Source organism: Fundulus heteroclitus, chromosome 18, assembly GCF_011125445.2.
Source record: "Fundulus heteroclitus isolate FHET01 chromosome 18, MU-UCD_Fhet_4.1, whole genome shotgun sequence".
NCBI lineage: Eukaryota > Metazoa > Chordata > Actinopteri > Cyprinodontiformes > Fundulidae > Fundulus > Fundulus heteroclitus.
Window position 1 is genome coordinate 8736003 of NC_046378.1, and position 25434 is coordinate 8761436.

The window sequence follows — 25434 nt, forward strand, 5'->3', positions numbered from 1 at the left end:
CAGAGTGCAATAAGCTCTCTGCGAGGGATTTAGGAGTTAAAATGTGGTAATTTAATATGCAGGTAAGAGCCTTGATTGTGTAACCCGGCTCTGTTTATGTAACACTCTTCCAATAATCCAGGCTAAATACAGCCATTGAACATTTCAATCATTCATTTGATGAGCCTGCCAGGTTGGAGGCCTTTTTAATTTTTGAGACCGCACTTTGAAATCACTTCACATCTGTCACGTTGACATCCTGAAGTACTGGAATCAAAGGCAACCTGCTCTTTTCTCTTTGCTGTAAAATAGCCTTTTTCGTTTTGTAGATCTGAAAGATTCCTTCGGTTCCAGGATCTCAACTCCAGGAGGAGTCACTTATATCCTGGGTTAGGTGTTGCCCGCCCACCTGCGTTGTCACAAGTTACTCGTACCCAGATTTTGAGGCTAAAGCCCTGCCATCTCTCCCCAGGTGGTACCACAGCTGTTCACAGCTTGAATCATGTCATCTCCACATCTTCCAGATCCAATATGGAGACCGACAGGTTGCAGATGACACCTCCAGGCGTGGTCCGCCTTCTGGTGGGCTGGTCTGAGACTTAGCAAGACCCTGTCACTCTTAAAACACTCACATTACAAACCCAATGAAAAAAAACAGAACTGAAGAAGAGTTTTGAAGAAGATGTGGAAAGAAAGGAAAGTCCACGGATGTCCTGACGGTACAGAACTTTAACCTGCTTATTACAGAAGTAACTTAATTTACTACCCTATTTTCAACATAACGCTGAGCTTGCATATATACGTTGTTAGTTTTTTTATGTTAATTTTCGTTTTATTTTCCAGTCACGTCAAAAACATTGATAAAACAAGTATGTGTGACCCGGGCTTTGGTGACAATTCAAAGGTACTGGTTATTACTAAATATTTAGACTCATATGTCACTTTTCAATATTGCACACCTGCATGGACGGGAATGAAGATTCTCATGGGATGAGAGTTCAGGTTAAGAATATCATAGTTTCACAGTTTATACATAAACTGTAACAAGCATAGAACATCACATGACATAAAAACAGCTGGTTAGCTGCCTCAACTAGAAGGGTGAGGGTTTCTTCCTATAGCCTGCCAATATTCTCTTTCTTGGAGTTCTGGCCTTTTTCAGCCAACTGGCCAGCAGTGCGCAGCTGCAGATGGGGGAAAACGTGAATGGTGTTGTGTTATTCAAGTTGTGAAAAGAAGATCAGGTGACAACAGCACTTTCTCGGGCACCTCATGCACAAAACTTTAAACTCAAGGAAATGCAAAGAGAGAAACTTTCACTGGTGTCGTAAAACTGTTCATTTTTAAACCTTGGACATTTCCAGGTTTATGTCCGTAAAGAAGCAATGTCTATCTACGCACCTTGTTAATGATGAAAGGTGATGTCTAGACATCAGAGCCTGACATAGAAAGTACGTTTATTGATGAGTCTGTTTTGGAGCCAGGTTTTAGTTGAATCTACTTATACTTTTTTTAATGACTGTTTTGAATGAATAAAGACTGACTGAGTGGTTTAATACATTTAGCGTGCATGCACATTACAAAGGTGGCAGCGCTAAACGGCAATATAAATGATGGATATAAACAGGAAATGCCCGCCACTACCTCCTACGATATAAACGGAGAAAAAATAAAAGTGAATGAGAGGCAAACGATTCAAAACAAAGACTCAATCTGCTGCCCCTGCATCAGCTGTGGTGGCGGGGTGGAGGGGGGGGGGCATGTTGTCATCAGTGTGTTCTGCCTGCAGCTGATGGAGTAATGGTGGTCCATCTATTGGATTAGAGCAGGGATTTCTCCGTGGTATTAATCTGTGAAGACAGCAGGCGGCCCGGGCTGGGCTCACTCTGAGCCGTTGTGTCTCTCAGCCTCCGGCTGTCTGTCAGCAGGCTGTTTCTCCTCCATCTGACTGGCTGAAGAGCACAGGACACCTCACAGCCAACATGAACCTTTTCTGCTTTTCACTGGTAAGGCTCTTTCTTTCCTTTCTTTCTTGACTTTCTGTACGAATACGCCGCTGAGGGATGTGTGAAATGCAAAGGCTGTGCTGCAGATAAGTCAGACTCTTCGGTCAAACTTCCTATGGGGGCAACGCAGGCTATGGGGAAACTTTCACCAGAGCCAGGCATGGGAAACGCATCCAGCAGCAACTCTAGAGACAACAACCCTGTCCTGGTTTTTCATTTGCAGGTTGTCATGTGATTGTGCTGAAGTAACTAAACAAGTCTGAAGTCAGTTTCTCTTTCTGCTGGGTCCTCAGCTCGGTTGTTTGAGATGTTCTAAATACCACTTTAAGCTCATTTGTTCCTTTTGGCTCTCTCCCAACATGCTGCTTCATTGTTCTCTGCGAAAGAAATATTCCATGTTTGCACGTGCATTCAAACCTGTGTTTGTGTATCAAGGTGAGGTCTTTATGCATGGCTCTCAAGGGCAGAAAACACCGAGAAAACTTTGGCTAGTCAAGGCTTTTTCATTCATCGTCCAACCTCAGGGGTGGTCCCAGCTGTCATGGTGCAGATAAAATAAAAACACTTGCACTGATTAATCTCTTCTTTTGTTGCTGAAGTGCAATGCTTGTAGAAGCGAAACTGAAACAAAGTTCGTCAGATCGAAAAAGTTCGAAGGAACCGTTTTGAAAACTGTCGACATCTCAAGGGCAAAATCCCTGCACAGACCAGACAAGCTGAAGACGGGACATTTGTTCCTAGAAGGAATCCGAACACGGCCCGACAAATTTTAATCCATCTGCTTGGAGGACTCCCAATCCTTTCCAACGTTTATTATTGACAAGCACATTTTAAAACAACTTTGGATCGGCTCCACATGTATCAAATCCTCAAGGTCATCATTCTAATGCATGAAGCTATAAAGTAGATTTAAGTGTCATGCCCTATATTTATGGATCATTTAAACTTATTAGTGGTGTGGGAGGACATGTGCGGTCATGTTAGTTCTCAGACTAATCTGTCATCATTGGCATAACAAATCAGGCTCTAGAAGCCTTATGTACACAGTAGGAATGGATATCATGGGCTTAAGAGTTTCATCGCTGGATATTTATTGTGATGACGATAAAAAGTACACTTGAAAAAAATGCTTAGACTCTTTTTGGCTATTAAACTATCGCAGCATAGAGTCGGAACCTCACAGGAATCAAACGCAGACCTAAAAATAAAACGGACCCAACTTCAAACAAGTTATTGTTCAGTGGAATCACTCTGCTGCTGCAGCAGTGGAGAGTAAATGGATTGTATTCTATTTTAAAAGGCAAAGGCGCTGGATGCTTTGTAACATTCATGTTACTTTCTTAGACGACCGATAAGTTTCCATAATCTACTTAAGTCTAGTTGAAGGAAATATAGTATCTAGACCCCAATAAACGTGTATCAGTAGGTCACTCAGAATGACTTTGTTTGATCAGAGGTCATAATCTCTCATCTTTAAAAGGAGTGAATTGGTCCAAACAAGGATCAGAACCACATTCAATGGAAACAGTTATAGAGGGTCTTCAGAAAACAAAAAAAGATTGGTTTGAGAGCTTTTTTATTAGCATTTACCCACACATCCCATACCCAGCAGCTTTAAACATGTGCTACCTGGTCCTGCTTAGTAAACGAGACCACCGGTGTAGATAAAAGTTTAAGAGAAATGAAGTGATGGGTCCAAAAAGGTTTGTTTGAGTGGAGAGAGCGGCTGTGATGAAATGGGGAGGTGCAATGACCTGGAGCGGTCAGCGAGTTCTGCAGAAGCTCGTTAACAGCTGATTCATCTGATTCATGCAGGGAAACATCTAAACGTTCAGGCCCAGAGCTACCCCCCCCCCACCCCGCATTGTGACGTCTTTGCGTCTCATTCCTCCGTGTGCAGCAAAGTATCTCATTCCTTTCTGCTGCAGTTATCGTCTGCAAGTCCTCCATTACAACCCTACTTACAATAAATCCACAAATGTACCCGATTCCAGAGTCTAGAAGGTTGATTACACCTTTGTCCGTCGTAAACAATGAAACCCATTCACAGATCAAACTTCCTGTGTTTCTGTTTCATGTCCACCTGTCATCAGGAGGGCTCTATGGACAGCCTGTACGAGGCGGTGCAGAGCTCCACTGACGGTCCGCCCCCGCCCATCCCCAGCCGCTCGTCCAGCCGCTCCTGCAGCCGCTCCTGCAGCCCAGCGGTCCTGCTGGACGACAACACAAGGTGGAGAGGCTCTGGAAGGTCCATATCCATGGTGAGCGGGGCAGCGCTTCACGAACACCTCAAACGTGTCTGCAACGGGGCCCGTGGGCGGGGTTGAAGCCATATTTGGGAATTGCTGGTATTTGTAAAGTCCCAACAGGCAGAATGTTAGAAGAAAATAAAGCTGATTATGAAATGATGAACGTCTGCCTGACAGCTGCCACTGGGGGTCAGATCTTTTTCAGTGTATAAATTAAGCTTGGAAATCAAGTACTGCTCATGTCCTGAAATTGAACCTCACGGCCTAAGAATGTATGGAATACAATTTATTGAACAAATTCACGCAAACTTTACAAGGTTGTTTGTTTAAAAGTGACTTTTAAACACGCTGACACGCTTCATTTCCCCCACAGGACATGCCGCAGATCCATGGGGCCAACTCCAATAAAAAGAAAAGAACGTAAGCTCATCAGCAGACCATTATACTGTTATACTTTCTTTTTCTTGAATTTCATTCATAATGTAAACATTCTATTATACACAGAGAATGAAATTGAGATAAAAAAAGTTCAATTCTGCCATGACTTTAAGCTTTAGTCCCTGGGCGTCTGTTCAATGCACACCTACTGTAGCCCTAAAAGGCCCGCCCTGCAAGTGAAAGGGCCTTCTCATTGAGGAGTCATAGCACTTGAGACGCTCCCTGTTTATTTTCACTGAGGATTTAATTCTGTAAATCCTCCATGTAGCAAACACAGATCGGATCCTTAACAGGGCTCCCCGTGTCTCGTGCCTTCACTTGATTCTTTCCATCTCAAACTCTGCCCCACTTTAACACGAGGGATTGACGGCACAATTGGGACGGGAAGCTTAATATCAATTTGATTTTTTAGCTTTACAGGAAGCCTTTGCTTTTTTGTGCTTTTCTTTTTAAAAAAAAAAAAAAAAAAAAAAAAGAAAGTCCCTGCAGATTGTGGGCCAGCAGGAGGTAGATTATGGGGCTTTGGGCCAGTGGAACTAAGCGGATTCAAGGTCCCAGTTGCCTCACCACCTTTACTTCTTTGGCTTCGGTTTGGAAGAGACAATTCTCTGCTGAAACGACATCAGCATGCTCTGAGCATGAATATGACATTTTGAGCCCCTTGTTCTTATATTTACTTGAGTCAGCAAATGTAACGTAAAGTGGAAGTGCATAAACTTTCTTGTCCTTTCCTTTCAGAACACATATATCAAAGTCTCTGTCAGACAATGAAACACTGGGTGAGTACTAATGGTTTAAGGACTCATTTTGACTTAATTGATTGTTGAAAAGCCAACCTTTAATTTGAGTATATACTTGTAATGGCCAGAGTAGAATCCCACATTAAAAGTACCCAATTTCAGCAAAATCCATGAGACTGAAGCATGTTGGAAATGTACACTCTAGCGCCTTAACTTGGTCACATTATCTAGGAGCCCTTCATTTGTGATCTATGACTTCCCATTTCATTGTGGTATAAATATGATGGAAAGCGGAGGCCTATTTTTCCTAGCTACTTTTCAAGATGGGAAAGAAAAGAGAACATGTAAGACAGATCTGTGTTAACCTGCTTATGTTAAAGGGATCCACGATTAGTTGTAACAATAGACTTTATTTAAAAAATCTCTATCTTAGATATAAAAACAATTCAGTAAAAATACTGTAAGCTGTTTAGTTTTTATAAATTTAAATCAAATATTGTCGCACGAATGTCGCCATGTTGTTTACGCTGCAATGTATTCTGGGTAAATGACGTATGCTAGGTCCTTTAGCGCTCGCTCCGTCCAGCCAAAACAGCAATGAGTAACGTTAAACCTTTCCTGTTTGAACTGGAGTACATTGAAATTGATGACAAAGTAGTAGTTGTAATAACAATAATAATAATAATAATAAAGTAAAGAAACGATGAATGACACGTACCACTCGTAGGACTGTGTGATCCGGCAAGTAGTGTCAGGTCCAATAACATTTGCTTTGGATCTGATCGGTCCGGTCTTCGGTCCGTTAACACTTGTTTTAGGGTCTGGTCTTTTGTCTGGTGTAGGGTCTGTGATTTACCATTCAATACCAGCGGAAGAGGCAGTGCCTTCATTATTTAAAAGGATTTTCAGTGTTGCCTGTTTCTGATGTTTTTCCCAGCAGCTTTCTCTCGCTAGGCAGTGGGGTTTTGGTGCATTTTGGATAAACATAGTCAGCAAGGCAGTTGGTTTTAGCTAATAGGTGGACTTGTGAAGGCCTAGTCAACACGTGGCTGGGTATCTGGGAAAAGGGATACATTTTTATGTGGTTAGGCCTTTCATCCACACGTAAATGGCGTTACCATTCCCAAAAACGAATGACTGAAAACTCCGGTCATTATGGAGATTTATAAAAACTATATTTTTTTAGACAGCGTGTGCCGTGTGTAAATGACAAGACAGAGTTTTAGGGTCTGGCACATCACAGCGCTAACGTCACATACGTACGGCCATTGTTACAGACGCGGCCAAATGACTGCTGTCAAAGAGGTGCTGATTTCTATGTTGCCGTTGTGACTGACTATTAACGTGTCTAATCAAATTGGGCACATTCACTAATCAACAGCATTTACTTCCAACTGATGCTACCTTGACACTGCACAGCATTTCCTGTCTTCGCCTTGGTATGGAGACCTCAAAGTAAAAGGATCCATGGAACATTATAAACATTGGAATTGGTTCAAATGCTTTTTGTTTATTTGGTTTTACAAGCCCAGCAGCTCCAATTTGTTGAGGTGCAAAGGAGAAAAGGCGATGGTGGGTCAGCTGTTTTACACAGGCACAATGCTGTTCAACATTGCTTTTATTTTGAAGGGCTCTGACTGGCTGACAGGTTTTAGCTTTGCAGTACATGGCCCCCTATGTGTCTGGCATGTTTAAAGCAATGGTCACTGGTGAATTTACACGGGTTTGTGTGGATGAAAACCTTTCTAAAAACAATCCTGTGTGCACGATGTGAGGGAGATATTCAGTTTTATAAAAACCCGGCCACGTGTGTACAAGGCCAAAGAGAGACGTGTTGAGAGCACAAACGTGGGTCCTTCGGAAGTTCTGTTCTTCCAACAGCTTTTTCCCGTTGTTTTTTGTTTTGAAATTACATCCAACAGTGACACAGTGTGGCATTGTCTAAAATCATTGTGAAACATAACTCGGGTAATGTTAGCCTTCCTGCGTTAACTCTGTAGGTTCCAGTGCAGACGGACCTAACCGCGTCATCAACCCAGCATGGGTTGCACAGGTTAAAAAAAATAGCAACTTCCATGGGTGAAAAATATAACAAAGGATATACAATTTTTAACTACATATCACAAACAGCTATTTCTAAGTTATTTTGGAAATTGGCAACATATTTAGGTCAACGTGTTCAACTAATCGTGGATCCCTTTAAGTAAATTTCTACCCAAAACGTGCTTATAATCACGTATTCAGGGGTTCATGAAACAACATAAAACCATTAGATATTATGTACACGATAACCAGGAGTTAAAGGCTTGCTAATTACATACTACAATTAAAGGCCGATGTGTGCCAAATTAGCTAAATGCTTTCGGAAGTGTGTGCTTTGATAAAACGCAGCTAAGATTTAGTTTTTTTAGAAACAACTACCCCAGGTGGGTCTGGGCGAGAAAGACAGGACGAAAATCTAAAAATCACCTCATGCCCACTGTTAAATATGGGGAATCTGTGACGCTTTGGGCCTCTGCAAGCTCTGAGTTACAGGAGAAGATTAAATTCTGTTGTATCAGTAACAGGGGATGTGCAAATTTTTGAAAGCAGGGTTCCTTATAAGCGTGATAATGGTGATTTAATAAAAAAGCGAATATTTATTGGATTTTTTGCAGACTGATTTAATGTACTCAAATTGAAGAGTAAAATAAAAAGAAATATGTTTGGGATGATGCTACTGCAATTAAATATTTGTTTATTTTACCAAGGGTGTGACTAAGCGTAAAACAATTTATACATATCAGTGTTGCTTTTTTTAATTATTTATGTTTTTGTTTTTAGTTTTTTGATTTGAAACTGTACATGCAATGTTGTAACCTTGGCTGCTTGTCCGGTTGTAGTTGATGTGGCCTCGCTTTTCACATGAAATCCTTTGCCTTTGCCGCTCTCCACCGCAGATAACCCCGCCGGTAATAGCGTAGCTTGGCAGCGCGCCAGGAGCCGAGAGGATTTAATCCACATCACCAACAATCACAACGAAGGTAAAAATAAAATATAGGTTAAGCTCAAAGCCAAAATAATGTATCCCAGCATTCTTTCGGACTGAAAGTGAGATGCTGTAATATTTGTAAAAAAAAATTAAATACAATTTTTTTTATTTTAATTAACTGTTATGGTCATATTTCATGTTTATTTATATGCAACTAATGACAAGTAAACAGACACACAGCAAAGTCTAATTTCAGAAACGTTTTCTGTAATGCACCAAAACTTAAATCTGAGATGCTTCGTCAGACACAAGGATTTTCTGTCTTTATTGAACTGCTTTTAATAATTAGAAGAAGAAATACAGAAATATAATATATTTCATTGTGGAAAACAAACAATTTCTAGAAGGTTGAAAGCAGGAAACTTTATAACACAGACAGGAAATTTTTAAAAACCCCAGGCTATTTGACCACTGGCTATGGTGTAATGATTGGGTATAAAAGGAGAATTGAAGAAATGTTTACAACCTGCCTATGCTGACACAGATATGTTGCAAAACTGAAAATTTCTGCTGTGTTTGCACCTCCCATCCAGATGCCAGTTCTAACTTTGGTGACAGAAAAGTATGATTTTAAGAACTAATATTTTTTAAAACCTCAGATAGCCAGAGCTCTTAAAAAATGACGATACAGAGGCTTAAGCATGGCAACTTTTGCTTTTTATTAAACACTAGAAACAACAACACACATGGCGGCATAAATACATATATTTTCTCACTTCTGATTAGTTATTCCCCATTTGATCAGCAGCAGACAGAGTACAAACTCTGTTTGTGAGATTTTAGTGTTTGAGTGCAAAAACTGGAGCTTAAACTAATATGATTGGCTTTCATTGCGGCTAATGGTTAGCAACACGACATTTAGGCAATCCAGAACTAGAATTCAGTTTCAAATCATTAAAAGTAGAGTGGACAATTTATCCAGAAATGTAAGTAAGAAACGGCCAAGTCCCTTTTTGAATAACTACACCCATGTGCAAGACCGTCCTACTCGATCTTCCACTTCTCAGGAGGATCATGTGAAAGAATCTCACAAATACACTCTGGTCTACTTTCTTCTGAGGCCTTCCTCTGCTTCTTATAAACAAGTAAGACAGTTTTCTTTTTGCGACTCTCAGCCATTTTTAAAATATACAGTAAGCGCAGCGGAGCTACAATAAGCGGCTAACATCGAAGCTAGCCCTATACATAAACAGTAGAAGTGGGCCTGAGCAGCCAGCAAGCGGAAACGAACAAGGAACTAGTACGCACATTGCCGTTGCAAGAGTGTGTCACAATAATTGGCATGTGGCACAACCAATAGATAATTAGATCCCCCTGAAACCCAAAACCAAAAAAAATTGTCAACTATACCTTTAAAATCTGTTTCAAATAAGGGAAATTAATTTTCTCTATCCCTACCGACTGGCAAAGAAAGGTCATTACAGCATCATAGTTGAGTTCCAGTGATTGTGTTTTCCTGCACGTTTTGTCATGTCTTTTTTTCTTTTTTTAGTCAGCGGATTTGTCGTTCATATCTTTCTAACCCGCGATATGAACTTGAAACATTTCGTCCTGTCCTTGTAGAAACGCGAAAGCCGAAGCACCGGACGGATAAAAAGGGAGGTAAAGGAGGACATCACACTGGCACAAAGAAAAGAGAGAAACAACAACCAAATCAGGTAAGAGGGGGAGGAAAAAAAGATATCAACATCCAGCCAAACAGAAGTGTTTTGAGTATATCACAGCCATATTAATATAAGGGCATTTGTTTTTTTTTCTGAGCTTTTTGACGTCTCAAACTCAAATGAGAAAGTGAGCAGATAAGACACTATTCAATTTGCATTAACAGGACGTTTCGTCTGCTTGTGTCATGTTGACCCGGTTTTCTAAAGCATGTGCTGATCAGGTTTTAGTTCAATACAGACGGAACTAATGGAGGTACTCCTCTCATTTTAATGACCTGGAGTCATGGCGGTGTAATGTGTGGGTGTAGTGAAAGGTTTAAGGGCCTCATACCAGGTCAGGCAGTGCCAGTGTGATTAATGCCCATCATAGTGAGAAGCAAACAAAGCAGAGCCTGCCAGGACTGGGTAAGAGGCTGTTTTCACTGCCTCACTAAGAGGCTGTCTGGCTGCAGTGGTAGTGATCCTAAATTGCTGTAAACAATAGCAGCAGAGCACAAGCACTGGCTTAGAAATTGCTGCATAGTTAAGAGTAAGAGAACATGGACATTACCCCGTAAGCAAGGAGGCAATAATTGAACGATTTGTCATTTCAGAGTGTCCATAACAACGGGTCGATGACAGAGTCCAAACCTGCTGTCAGAAAGAACCAGAAGAATGGAAAGAAAGCAGGGGGAAGGAGCGGGAAAGATGGGTCCAAAAAGCATCACAACAGAGGTGAGAGAGTGTCAAACAAAAGAAAAAAAAGGACCTAGCCCTCTTTCCTCCATTGACTGAAATTTCTGCCATCATTATGACGCACTTTCTTTGCTAACATTTAAAACACGACGTTTTAAATGCAAGCAGGTCAATTGAGTTCATGACATGTTGCCACATTTTCTGTGGAGAAAGAGTCGTCCAACTAAAGCACAAAAAAAACTGACTCATCCAAGTGACCATTGCCACAGTTCCTCTTTTTCTCTTTTTGATGTGTCTTCGGGGTATAAAGCTGTCCTTCTGGGTCTCTCCTCCAGCCCATTTCCAGACATGGTTAGCTTTACTTTTCTGATACATACACTATAAGTGCATTGTCAAATTCGTCATTCCCATTGAACCTTTCTATATTGCAACAGACATAAACCAAGTGGTAAAAGAACAAGGACACTTCCCTTTTTGAATTGTCTTTCTTTTTTTTTCTGCACAATAAATAGAACATTTTGCCCTGCGTTTGCATTCAGCTGCCGTGAGTCTTCTTGGCAGAACCATCTACCTGCTCTGCTAATCTCGGGACAAAACATTTTTTGTTAATTCTTGGAAAAACAGCTCAAACTTAGGTTGGATAGAGAGGATGTGTGAACATCAAAGTCTTGCCATAGATAAAGATTAGATTTAGGTCTGCGCTTTAACTGGGCCATGTTGCATATAAATATGCTTTGACCTAAGCCATTGCATTGTAGCTCTGGCTGTACGTTCAGGGTTACTCTTCGGCTGGAAGGACCTTTCTTCCAGAATTGCTCTGGACTTTGCTCCGTCCGTCTTCCAATCAATGTGGATCACCTTCCCTGTCCCAGCAGAAGAAAGGCACTCCGCAGCATAACACTGCCACCACTGTGTTTCACCTTCGGGATGTTGTGCTTTTGGTGTTGCGTAGTGTTAGTTTTTTTTGTGTCACATGACTAGACCGCAATCTTTCACAATCTTGCTGCGTCCCCTGAATGGCTGACCCAACCTGAATGCTACTTCCTATGCCTCTGTGTAAACAATGGGTCTCTTTGCCACCTTAGCCGTAATGTCCTGTCAGGTGGACGGCCGTCTTGCTCGGTTTGCAGGTGTCCCGTCCTCTTTCTATTTTCAGATGATGGGTTGAAGATTGCTCTGTGAGATGGCAGAAAAAGCCTGGAATATTTATAATCTTACCCTGGTTAAAAACGTCACCACTTTATCCCTGAACTGTCTGCCATGTTCCTGGTTCTTTCAGGTACTTTTTTTCAAATCTTTTTGGCTCTCCTCCTTCTGTTTCAGCCTGTTCTCCACCACAAACAATGAACCCACCCTCTGGACCACAATATCTGGACGTGCCATACACGTCTAGGCCGGACAGGAGGCTGTACCTCGGCAAATCCTCCACCCTCCCCGCTCAGGACAGCACAACCTCAAGCCGCTGCACCAATATGGTTAATCTACCCGGAGGAGCGACACCCACCCACCAACCGCACTGGAGCAACCCAGGGGACAGCAGCCCTGCCTGGGGAGCCATAGAGCACACCTGCCGCCGGCCCCTCACAGAGTATCGCATGCTCCCCCTTGAATTTGCCATGTTGCCTGGGAAGGAGTGGGATGAGAGTCACCAGCTGGCGATAGACCAGAATGGAAGCCTAAAACGGAGCTGCCAGCTTCTCCCCAAGGTGCCGCGATCTCTCACAGAGGTGGATCTGTCAGAGCCAAATGTGAGCTATGAGTAATACTCTTCCTTTAACTTCGTGCAAAGTGCAGAAATTATAAAAACAATCTTAAACTATTCATCTATGTGCACACATTTTGCCTTAACCATCTAGAATGGGTTGCCACAGTGCCCTCCTACTCCGTGCCTTAATGTAATCCAGTTCTGACCTGATGATCCTGAGGTAGATGCTACTTGGGGGGTATGGCGGGCTTTTTATTGGCTCTCCCAAGGATGATAGCTCTGTATACTTGAAGCTTTATGTTTGGGGCTGTTTCCATTAGAACCAGTCAGGTGCATCCTAATGGTTGAGGGGGGTGTGAAGTGCTGCTAAACCACATGATCTTCCACGCTTAAGTCAAAAAAGTTATGATAAACTCCAATGGCTTGCAAACATGCAAACACCTCAAAGTCTTTGATGTTTTTTTGTTGTTTTTTACGTTGCAACCAAACACATCCGTGCATTACGGAGTTGTTTGTGAACAAGGAACAAAACCTTATTCCTGTAACAACCGTTACAGGCAAGAAACATGATACATAAGCTGTAAGTTTCCTTTTTCTCGTAGAAAACTCAAAGGTGTTGCATGCTTCTCTTTTTGCCCCTTTTACTCTGATACCCCTTAAAATCCAATTTCAACGGCTGAAATCATTGGTAAATTTGGAGCATCTGTGTGTAGATTCACCTCAGTGTAAATCCAGCTGTTCTGTGAAAGCCTCAGAGGTTTGTTGGAGAACGCAGCAGATTCAAAGCGAGGTTAGATCATCAATCAATATACCAGTATCATCCAAACTCTGAAAGCCTTTGGTCCAACCTCACAACCACCAAGACATGGCTGTCTTCTCTCTCCATGACAGAAAGGCAAGGAGAGCATGGGTGTGAAAAGAAGCCAAGAGGCTGATGGTGTCTGGAAGAGCTGCAGAGATTCACAACTCAAAGGGGAGACTCTGTCGACCCAACTACTAGTCTTAAAATTCACAAGGCTGGCCTTGGTGGTTACAGCTTCAAGTACCGGGTTCGAACCCCGCAGACTGCCACTATGGGTCCCTGAGCAAGACCCTTAGCCCAAGGTTGCTCCCCGTGCGCTGTGAAGCTGCTCCCTAAGGATTGGGTTGAATGCCTAAGACTTCCAGTATCTTTGGAATGACAATTGCAATGCCAAATAAAAATGTCTTTCTTTAGAGGGACAACAGGAAGGAAATACTTGCAGTTGATCACAAACCATGGAAGACATGAAACATTTGGGAAAAAAAGTTACACTGGTCTGATTAAACCAAAATTTAGCTTCTTTTTTGCCTACATACAAAACACAGTGTGGCAGACAACTAACTCTGCACATCATCTTGAATGCACCATCCCAGTCATGACAGAAGTTGGTGGCAGTGTCATGCTGTGGGACAACGCTTTGGCACAGAAGACATGTAGAGGCTTCAAAAAACTTGGGATTTTCTTTCCACTTCACAATTAGGTGTCACCTGAACTTCCAGTTAAAATGTGTTAAAGGAGTAATAAGTCAGACATTTACTCTAAAATTAACCCAAATCATTCTCATTTGTCACCCCAGATGGAAGTAGTATTCCCTATAAACCATCGGTCCTCTCCATCAACAATGTCCTAGTCACGTCTTTGTCCGTTAAAACTTAGACGTACGGTGCAATACTACTTTGGTGTAGTTTGTAGCACGTTCATGAGCCAATCATATGAGAGTTCCCAGGGTTGCCAAAACAGCGCAACATTTGGTATTATATCACAAAAGTATTTTCACAACAACTTACTTTGGCTGGGTTGTCTTCACTCATCAAGTTGAATTTAGCTGCGTAACGTCCTCATTTGGGAGGCGTTGGTTGGGGGTTCAATCTTGTGTGTACTACCGATTTGAAACAAACACTAGGTGTTATTATTACCTATTGCTCCTTTAAGGTTTTTAATTGTATTGCCACAACATGTGAAACCTTTTGATGAATACCAGAGCAATACAATGACGTTGCCATATAGCTATTGTTAGCTGAACTTATAATCCAGTTTGAATTGGGCATTAACTGGGGATTTTTCCTTTGTCTAGTGATTACTTGCTGCCAATACCATACCATAGTCCAGACGGAGGCCAGGAGGGCATCGCTGGCATTTCTCAGAGCATGACGGCCAGCGAGCATGTGCAGGATTCACCATGTGTCGCACAAAGCAGTAGTCAAAGCTTAACATATTAGGGGAGAATACAATCAAAGAGGAAAAACATGATCCTATATAGAGATTTAGAGCTGCCTATGGAGCTGAAGGGACACTGGTTCTTAATGACCGGGAAGGCTAAGACAACATTAAGCCTAAACAGGTGATGTTGAGGTTAAAAGCAGGAATCTGTTATGATGATGGCCTACATGCTTATTGGGAAATGACAGAAAAAAAAGGTTTTGCTTGGATGCCCTTTTGGCTCTAATGTTTTTTATTGGCAGATTTTGAAATTAGACAAATATGCTGAAAACTATTCCAGGCTTAAAGTGGAGAAATGTAGGCATTTCATGCAGGTTCCACGCAGATGCATGGAGAGCTAGAAACTATCAGAACATGTTTTGTGTATGATCAAAAACTAATGCATGATCTGAAAGTCTGTGGAAGATATACAAATATAAAGAGCAAGTCATTTTCCCAAATACATTATATTGGGTCAGCAACCCAAGAGCATTTGAAGTCACGGATTAGAAACCTTAATCTGAATAGCCAGGAGTTCATGGTTGACTGAAGGGCAGCAGGATTAGGCAGCGGCTTGCTCTGTTGAATTCCCTTTTGTGAAAGTGACCAAATGAAACCAGCTGCAAGTCAAACGCTGCAACAAATCCGCACACGGTGACGGCATCAGAGCGATTACTGACACCGACTCACCTTCTCCAGGAAGGCCTGTCGGTCTGGGTATTTTTCTTTTCTTTTGAACCTATAGCAGCTAAAGCCAGGATGGTGTCTGTCATCTTTTTCCAAGCCAGGATATGAAACTCGCGATCAAACTGATAGCCCAGAGCAACCGGAAGGTGTTTCGACATGACAAAGTTGCCACTTTGAGCTGTTCCTCTGTCATCCATCAGCACTTCCTCTAAAGTCCTCACCCCACATGAAGAAATGATTTGTTACCCCAGCATCATTTACCATCACCCACTTCCCCATAGCTGACGATGACAAGGGAATTCTTTAGGAAGAATACATTTTCAACACAATATCTGGCATTTCATCGAGACTGCCAGAGACGTATTGGCTCTGAGGAAATAATCACCTTATAATCTACATAACCCAACAGCGGTTACGTGACTGACTTCTACTCAGTGAAATTACTGGCCTGATTAACCTCAGCAACACAACCCTGGTGGCTGACGTGACGTAAGCTCATTCTCGTTAGCTTGTCCGAGGTGATATCAAAGAAGACAAACATTTCGATCAGAAACCCCGGACTGAGCTGTTCCTGGAAGTGGTTCGCAGTTATGTTTTTTTTTTTGTTTTTTTTTTGAGAAGGCCACAAAATGCACACTCAAGCGTTTGTGTTTTTCCCTTTTCGAAGCGATACTGCAGCGAAAGAAACAGCCAATTGCCTCACATCCTGTGTTTTGTGAGGAAGTGGGCCAGTCAGCTCATCAGACAGTCAATCTGAGAGTCAGTTAACACATCACTGTCAGATCAGGGAGGCAAAGGCACGAAAAGAGCAGGGACTGGCCAGAACCGCAAGTCAAACGGTAGGGGAAAATGTTACAAAGAACAGCATCTAATGTGTCAGACAAAGCAAGGAGCAACAAGCCGAAGGTAGGTCAAAACGCTAAATGTAACCGAAAATTTAGCTCAGGCAAGAGACGAATAGGTTTTTATTTTAAAAATAATAATAAAACCATTTGAAATTAACTCAGTAACATATTGTTCTTGTCCTAATGAACTGAAATGATATTAACATTCAATTTGTCCTGTTTTACAGTGTAAATTAGGCAAAAATAAAATAAATGCAATCATCCATATACTGGACGTCAGAGTGGGTCCATAGTAAAAACAATTTGTCCTGTTCATGTAATCGCTGGCAGAGCTGCACAAATCTAATCAGTTTCTGCTACATTAACTCAATCTCCCGGACGGCTGTCTAGGAGCACAGAGCTCATATTTAACCAGGATTTCCAAGGATTAATCATTTATATAATTATTTTTGCTGCTCTGCTGGGGGAGGATGTGTGCGGCAGAGGGGGGGGGGTGGGGGGGTAGGTTTGGGAGAGATTACGACGACTTTTAGTTTTATGAAAAATAGGGAGTGCCAGAGAAAAGTGCCTGTTCTGCGTGGATGTGCACTGCAAATACAGAACTAGAAATAAGTAAAATGTTTTTAAAATTAGTGTATTTGTCCTTGATTTTAGCAGGTAAATAAGATGATTTGCCAATGGAATGAGATTTTTGCACTTAAAATAGGAACAATTCATCTCCATCATCTTATTTCAAGTGCAGGATGTCTAATTATCTTATTTTAGGGGTCAAAATACTCATTCCATTGGCAGATCATCTTATTTACCTGCTCAAATCAAGGATAAATACACTAACTTTAAGAACATTTTACTTATTTTTATCAGTTTTTGCAGTGTGGTCGTGTTTTTTTGTTTAAATCTGCCGGAGCTACTTCATGGAAACCTGTAGATAAATATAAATGGGGTGAAAAAGGTGACAGTTTGGTATCTTTACTCACATTATTTTATATGTTTGTTGTCCAAAAGTCACCCAGATTCCTCGGCCTTTTGTTAAATGACCCAGAAACTATTGCAAGTAAAGTAAGAGGACTTTTTTTTTTTTTTTGTCTGTTTCAGCGTTCCACCAGCTTCGGCAGGTTCGAGGGCCTCAGGCATCACTCATCACACGCCAAAATAGAGGAAAATGGGACGCCTACGGTTAGTGGACAAGTGTTATTTTCTTGTGCTTTCCTGTTTTATCATAAAAATGAATACCGTTGTGCGTAATTTAACACCAAACATTTGTCCAGTGGATACAACAGAATGCAGAGATTCGCACAACTCTCCTCGTCTGCAGCCAAAATGGCTTTCAATTAGGAAACACGAATGTATGTTCATGTAACCGGAAACACAGTTCCGACTTCTTGTCTGTCCACCGTTGACCTCCTCAGGTCAGGGAAGAGGGGGACAGTCCAGACCCCGGCAGGTCCGCTGGCTTCGGCAAAAAGATGAAGGAGATCTCGCTGACCATGAGGAGAAAAATGGGCAAGAAGCACGCCAAGTCTCTTTCAGAGGAGACAGTGAGTCACTTCTAAGATGCTTTCTGCACCAACCGGACAAAATCCTTTGCTTTTGCATGCATCTCATAGTTAGTTCAGCTGACACAGCTAACCAAAAAAAAAAAAAAAAAAAACCTTCGTACCTGCCTCAACCTCACTCGCTGCAGCCCTGAGCTGTTTCTTTATCACGCTCATCTCACACAAACCCACATCCTCACACCATACGCTGACTTAAAAAAAAAAAATGCCGCTTTTTTTGCTCTGACCTGCACAGAACTAAAGGAAAAAGAAGCATCTTCCTGTCACACAGATTAGGAGATAAGCTTCGAACGTTTCGCCGCCTCCATCTTCACCTGACGCATGCATGTGATGCATGTGTTTTCAGCCTATCTGGCCTCTCGGCTCATTTCCGGTTTTGTTTGTGGCGATCCAGGGGGAAGACACGGACAAAGAACCGGAGGCGGAGGCGGAGGCGGAGAGCACTCCGCCAGCTGAGAAAGCCTCCGCAAAGACCAGCAACTCCTTGGAGAGTCTTTACAGCGCCCAGAGCTCCTCCAGTGAGTGTCTTCGCCTGCTCCGTGCACAGTCAAGCGTAGGAACCAGAGCTGTGTGTTTATGACGCCTTTCCTGGTCCAGGTGGCGTCACCAGTGAGTCCAACGGTTCCGGCCAGAGGGACAGCCTGAAGCTGGAGGAGGACGGGTCCTACCAGGGTCAGTTCTGCGGCCGGGCCAAGGTCCACACAGACTTCGTCCCCAGTCCGTATGACACAGACTCGCTGAAGCTGAAGGTAACGTCCGGCAAAAACTGTCCTGGCGGGGGGGGGGGGGGGGGCGGCGGGGACGTGGACAGAAAATAACTCCACCTCCGTCTGCATCGTTACAGGTCGGCGACATCATCCACATCATCAGCAAGCCTCCCATGGGCATCTGGACCGGCATGCTCAACAACAAAGTGGGCAACTTCAAGTTCATCTACGTGGACGTGTTGGCGGAGGAGAAGGAGAAGGAAGCAGAGGAGGAGACGCCAAGGATCAGACAGCAGAAGCTGTGCAAGAGGCCCCGGCCCAAAACGCTGCTGGAGCTGCTGGAGCGGCTCAACCTGGAGGTGAGGACGCGATGCAGGGAGGCTTGTTCTCAGTCACAACCTGCTCTCATAATTCCTGGATGGTTACAGACACATTAAAGGGATTGTTTGGGATTTTTGAAGTGAGGGTCTGCTTCAACGGAAATCTATATTCTCTGTGTTCCTGAGACTGAAGCCTGAGAGGTGCTGAAACCAAAGCAGACTTCTTCCATATGAAAACAACTCCAGTCTTAAAAAACATAATTTCTGCTTAAGCAAACACTATTTTATACGCCATCCTAGCTTTTAGCTAGCTTTAGCAGACTTAAACTGCCTTAGAACAACTCTGATCTGACGTCTTATTTATTATACGTAGTTATTTATACAAAAAAACAATGCTTTCTCACAATGCTCTACCTGTATGGAACGTGTACTGATAACAGAATTTAAAGCAGAAATATTAGGATCCTTTAAGGGAAAGTTAATTCATTTTTACTCTGAGCTGCTTTTCTGGTACAAATCAGAAATACTTGACATGTTGCTTTCTCTGTGTGTGTTTCACACAGAAAGGTCATTGGTGTTGCACAGCCTCCGACCTCAATTTCCTGCATGAGCCGTCATAGTCCTGTGCAACAAGCTGCCGGTTGCAAATGTGACGGCAATTGAAATGTCCATAAAATACAGAGACGATTCTGAGATTGGAGCTGATTTTAGAGAGTTGGACGTCTACTTTCGTTTAAAAGCTAGCTACCTGTAGGCTAACAGTTCCTTTCCCATGTTTTGGCTTATAAATCTAAAGACTTCTCTACAAACATGATGAAGCTCTAAAAGTTCATAAAATAGTGATTTCATAACCTGCTGAGACGTTTTGAGATGCTTTACGATGTTAGAAGCCCGCTTTATTTGCCCCTCTGGGAACAAAGCCGCTAGCTTTTAGCCTGCGGCCCCAACTTATCCGGATTTACTCTGAAGATCCAAAGAGGGAAATATCAACTATGTGTAACTTAAGCATACATTTGCTTATTTAAGATTGTAAACCACCTTGATGCATTGTTTGGCTTCAGGAGTACGCCTCGGCCCTGTTGCTGAACGGCTACCAGACGGTGGAGGACCTGCTGCACCTCCAGGAGAAGCACCTGATAGAGCTGAACGTCAAAGACCCCGAGCACAGGCGCAAGCTGCTGGCCGCGGCCGAGTGCCGCTACGTAGAAGGTCAGGAGCCTCCCCAGCAATCATCCTCTGTGACCCACCCATCTTAAGCAAGCACACTCAGATACAGATCAGAGATCAGCAGCAGGTTTCTCTGTTTCAACCCCTGCAGAGACTTTTTTTTTGTTTTTTTCTTTGGACGATTTGACCGTAAAACTCAAAGAGGATTGTTGGTAACCTCCCAGTTCTGGAGCACAAGCGTCAGACAGGATGATGTCACCGGCAATTTTTAAGATGTTTTCGGTTCAGTGTTTTGGTTTTGGCGATCGCCGTCATTTGAAAGTGAAACATGCAGCCAGTAGAAGGCTTGAGTGAAAATTAAAGCGACTGCGCATTCATTGCTTAGCAAAGCTGCAATTCTTTCCTTCAGCTCCTGATTTATAAACACGGGCAAATTAAAATCGATTGAAGCGTAAAGCCGAACGAAACAAATGTGTTTAGTGTGTTTGACAACTGAGTTTCCTGCAGACTCCTGATGCAACCTGGTGAGTTTTAGCGTTTATGCATTAAATCAGCCTTTGCAGTGCGTCAAAAATGCCCAACACCTTGTCAGAAACAATATAGTTTCAGTGAAAAAAAAAGAACTGAAACAACAGCTTTTTCTTTTTCTAATCATCTCTAGCTCAGACCGTGCCTCTGCCTGCGTGCCACCGTGCGCACGGCTCACCAGCGGTTTCCTGCCATTCAGATAGAAAGTGCTTAACAGGACAGAAGGTGTTCATGTAATCTCACGTCTCTAAACAGGAAGGCTGATTATGAGAGCAGAACCTGCCCTCGCCTGCGAACCAGAGATCTATAACATTCGGCGGCGAGGGTCGTGGCATCCTGATAAAGTTTCATTGATTGTTACCCAGAATGAAACAAATGGGACTGGGACAGACTGGGAAGCCACTGATGGGCTGGCTGTCAGTCTGTTTGTTTGTTTGGGTGACGGCGTTAGACCCAACAGATGGCAACCCACGCTGCCAAGCTTGTTGACGTGGATGAGAAAGGCACTAATTTAATGAAGCTGCGCAGAGGTTAGCGTGGTGGCGGCGGGGGATTAGGAGATTCTGACCGACTACAGAGCCGAGGATTGCACTGCAAAAACTGATCTAAAAATAACTAAAATGTTCTTAAAATTTGTGCATTTGTCCTTGATTTGAGCAGGTAAATAAGATTATCTGCCAATGGAATGAGTATTTTGACCCCTTAAAATAAGATAATTAGACATCCTGCACTTGAAATAAGGTGATTGAGATGAGTTGTTCCTATTTTAAGTGCAAAATTCTTATTCCATTGGCAAATCATCTTATTTACCTGCTCAAATCAAGGACAAATGCACACATTTTAAGAACATTTTACTTATTTCTAGTTCCGTTTTTGCAGTGTGGCCCCTGTTTGAATTTGGATCCTTTACCCCGTCGGAAAAAAGCTACCAACGCACTCTCAGGCACGTTCTGCTGATGGCACAAAACGAGTCGCAGAAATAGATCAAATGCAATCTTAGAGATGAACGATCAGTTTCCACGAATTTGCCGCAGATGTTATCTTCCCCTGTGTGGGCAGGAGCCTTTATCGCTAATAGATTTATTTATTTTTTATCGAATTTGTTTTCGCTTGCGGTTGCAGGTGACGATACGAGCAACGCAGACGAGCACAAATCTTCCCACGGCCAGCAGGAGGAAGACAGCGACTGTCCCAGAGACTCGGGCTGCTTCATCCCATCCGAGTGTTCGGACACCAAGGAGGAAGCAGAGCCGGTCGCAGACCCAGAGGACGCGTGAGGCCCCCCGTCATATCAAAAGGACACGGAGACGTTTGCAATTTAAAGTCGCGCTTCCCAGTGATTCCGGTGAAGAGAGCCCAGAAATCCTTTCAGCATGTCATGTTTACACCCTCTGTTCCAAGCAGGAGCTTGTAAAATGCAGGAACTCTTTAAAAAGACGAACGAAGAAGGATTACATGGCCATCATTCTAAATGTCTTCTCATCCTTGTGTCTCTTTGTAAAAGTAAAATGTTGTCAAAGAAATTACAGTTTATTGATTTAAAGACAGTTATATTTATTACATTTATTATTTCCAAATGATCCTATGTTGTTGTTTTTTTTTTTTTTTTTTTTTTTTGCAATTTTTCGAAGCCTTTATTTATAACAGCTGCATCACTTTTATATATCTAACCACAACCAGCCCCAGCCTAGCCCTCAGTGTTCAGATTGTCTTTCCACTCTGAGTATAATGGTTTTGGTGACGGTGTCTGGATGATGGTCTCTATTATATAATGTACATATTAACAAGTGTATCTGTTTCTGAGCATGAGTTTGTATGAGAGAGTGTGTTTGTGTATTTGTAAAAGAGTATAATCCGTATGCTACTGATGGTATCTGTATTTATGTTTTCAAAACCTTTTGTAAATAGATCAATAAAAAATAGTCAAACATGTTTTCTGTAATGATTCATTTCACCTGCAAATGTACTTCCTGACATTGAAACACAAAATACTAGCTAAGATATATAAAATATTATTATTATTATTATTATTGTTATTATTAGATTTGGTGGTGATGAGATGATGGGAATAATAAGAAAATAACAGTATGACAACATCATTATCATTATTAGTAGAAGTAGTAGCAGTTTTAAGAGGAGTGGGAGTAGGAAAAGGAGGAGGTGGAGTGTACAGAAGGAAAAATACAAATTTTTCTCCTACATAAGGTGAATATACACTGTGTCTACAACATTGCTGCATTCCTATAGAAAATGACAAAAGTTTTCCAGTTAGTAACTCGGAACAAGAATTGGTTTTATCAGCTTGACTTTTACATCATTTACAAAAAAGATGTCTGAGCAGAAGAGGTTTTGGCATTAAATACCTAAAATCATGGGACTGGTTGCTATCCAACTAACATCAAAGCCAGCGGTTCTCAAAAGTTTTTTGATGGGGCCCACCTTTGAAGTATTAAAAATGTTCATCTTGTTTTTTGTCATGTCATAAATGTATCAAAATAAATCAATGAAATTAAATAGAAAAAAAATGTAATAAAAACATCATATGAATAAAGTTTCTAACAAAGTAGAGACAGCACTAACAACAAGGGGGGTTACAGTGACATCACAACGCAAGGCTTTCGTGCCGATGACATTTTAGAGCACAGGACAGTCCTCTGCAAGAACGAGCAGGTTAGATATTGAAGCGTTTCTTTCTGACAATAGTTCCAGACAATGAAAATAACTCCTCCGTTCACTTTTGATCCCAGCTGCAGAGGGCAAACAGTTTTTCCATTTTTTACAATGTCTATGACAGGGGTCACCAACACGGTGCCTGCAGGCACCAAGTAGCCCTCGAGGGCCACATTTAGTTTCCTGTTAAAAAAAAAAAACCCACAATCCACCATCAAAACTTTACTTTATTCCATTACTCTTCTTGTTTAATCACACTTGCATTTATATAGATTTAAACATGACAAGAGCTATAACAATGCATGAAACACGTATTTATTTTACATAAAATTGAGGTGAACTTTAACTCTTCTAGTTCAGAGGTCAGTAGTGGCAGCCCTTCGTATGACACAACACCAATGAAGTAGCTCTCGGTTTCAGAAAGGCTGGTGGCCCCTGGTTTATGATATCTGCCTAAAATTTAAATAATATTCACTAAATTGGGGTATCTTTGAGGAAAGCTTGAACATACAGCAAAGTTTGTAAGAAATCCAAAATGAGGACATGACCTAAATTAAACCAGGCGATAACTTCCTCCCAAAACTTGAAAGAAAAAGGGCAAAAAAAATGATGTACTGTTTCGCAATCCTCCCCACAAAAGACACAATTCCACTTCAGACTTAAATCACTTCTTCAAAGTTTACGCAGCAGGGTAGTAAAGTGTTTCTGATAACTTTATTATTGCAATGTTTTTTTCTTCAATTCTATATCTCCAATTTATAATTCGGGTAGTTTAGCAGTCACTTTTAGGTAGACCAAAATGTTTTGGATTAGCTGAAATAAGGAAGGTGGAATTGCTTTACATACAGCTTTAAATTATCTATATGAACATTTGAAGTGAAACTTGTCAACAAAATTCCTAAACTCTAATAAATCTACATTCTCATCCAGTAGATCAAAGATGAAAAAAAAACACCTTTATTCACCCATTCTACTTTCAAGAGTTTTTCTATTTATTGTAATAACCCTGTTGCTCCACAAGGTGGAGTTGTGTGCAGTAAAGTTGTGAGCATCTGCTTATGGAAATCTGATCATTATAAGAGGAGTTTTGAAATCAGGAAATCACATTTTAGCCAAAAGTTTAGACCACCAACACTCTCAAACAGACACTCTGGTATGTGGAACTACGTTGAATCCGGTTGGGATTAAAACTGATTTATCAAGTTTATTCTCAATATGCTGATTGTGGATAGAAATTTTGGTAAAAAGGGTAAATACATTTTGAAAGGCTTTCGGCTTAAACCAACAGAATTCAGACAAATACAGAAAGTTCTCTGGTTGACCAGTGATTAAGGGATTTTTCCATGTGATTTATTTTAACTTCAGTGTTAGATTGGTTCGCTGTGGTTCCATCAGCATGTATTGTGATACCCAGATAAGTAGCTTGAGATTTAACAGGAATGTTTTCAACCGTGATCTCCTGACAGGTTTAAAGAGGTAGGAGTTCACAGTTTTTCACATTTCATGACAAACCAGAAGCAAGTGAGAACGTTGAAATTAGTTGAAGGGCTTTTTTGGTAATGTTTTTATTTTGGATAAAGATGACTGTCGTCAGCAAACTGGTTAATTTTGTATTCATAATTAAATATGTTAATACCTTTAAGTTCTGGATGGTTAATGACTGAGTAAGCTATAATTTGAGTACATAGAACAAACAATTTGGGTGATATTAGGAATCCTTGTCCAATTCCTCTGTTCATTTTAATCCTTTTTGATAACCCTGTGGATAGTATAACGTAACTACAGATGTTGTTGTAAAGCATTTTAATTGTGTTGCAGAATGTTACACCAAATCCTAATTCATAGAGAGATCTAAATAGAAAATTATGCTCTAATGTATCGAACGCTTTAAAGATGTCGAGAAATAAGATCCGACTCTATGAATCAATAAAGTTCTTGTAGTCCAGCATATCCAGGTTAAGCCTGACATGGTTTGAAATATATAGCCCCCTTTTATAAAAGCAGATTGATATTCAGCTATTAATTTTGGGAGAACTGTTTTTAGACGGTTAGCATAACACGAAGCCCACAGCTTATAATCATTACATGATAAAGTCTATTGGCCTCCAGTTATTTAGGGATAACAGATCTTTGTTGGGTGTTATTAAGTGTTATTAACCCAGTCTTAATTGTTAATTGTTGTCGATCCAGTTTACCTGAGATCGAATGTAGGCTCTGTTTGCCTAATCCGGTAAATATCACCTAAT

General features: G+C 41.6%; 1 protein-coding gene across 1 annotated transcript; it reads left to right on the forward strand.

Moving 5' to 3' along the window:
* The first annotated feature begins 1793 nt into the window (after nt 1-1793).
* On the forward strand, nt 1794-22450 carry samsn1a (SAM domain, SH3 domain and nuclear localisation signals 1a). Its single transcript, XM_012882857.3, has 15 exons — nt 1794-1985; nt 4079-4246; nt 4608-4654; nt 5411-5451; nt 8352-8435; nt 10007-10101; nt 10701-10821; nt 12106-12530; nt 17336-17416; nt 17650-17778; nt 18191-18314; nt 18394-18545; nt 18641-18862; nt 19885-20032; nt 21641-22450. Exons 1-15 carry the CDS (start codon nt 1962-1964, stop codon nt 21793-21795), a joined length of 2016 nt encoding a protein of 671 aa, XP_012738311.3. The 5' UTR covers nt 1794-1961; the 3' UTR covers nt 21796-22450.
* The last annotated feature ends 2984 nt before the right edge of the window (nt 22451-25434 follow it).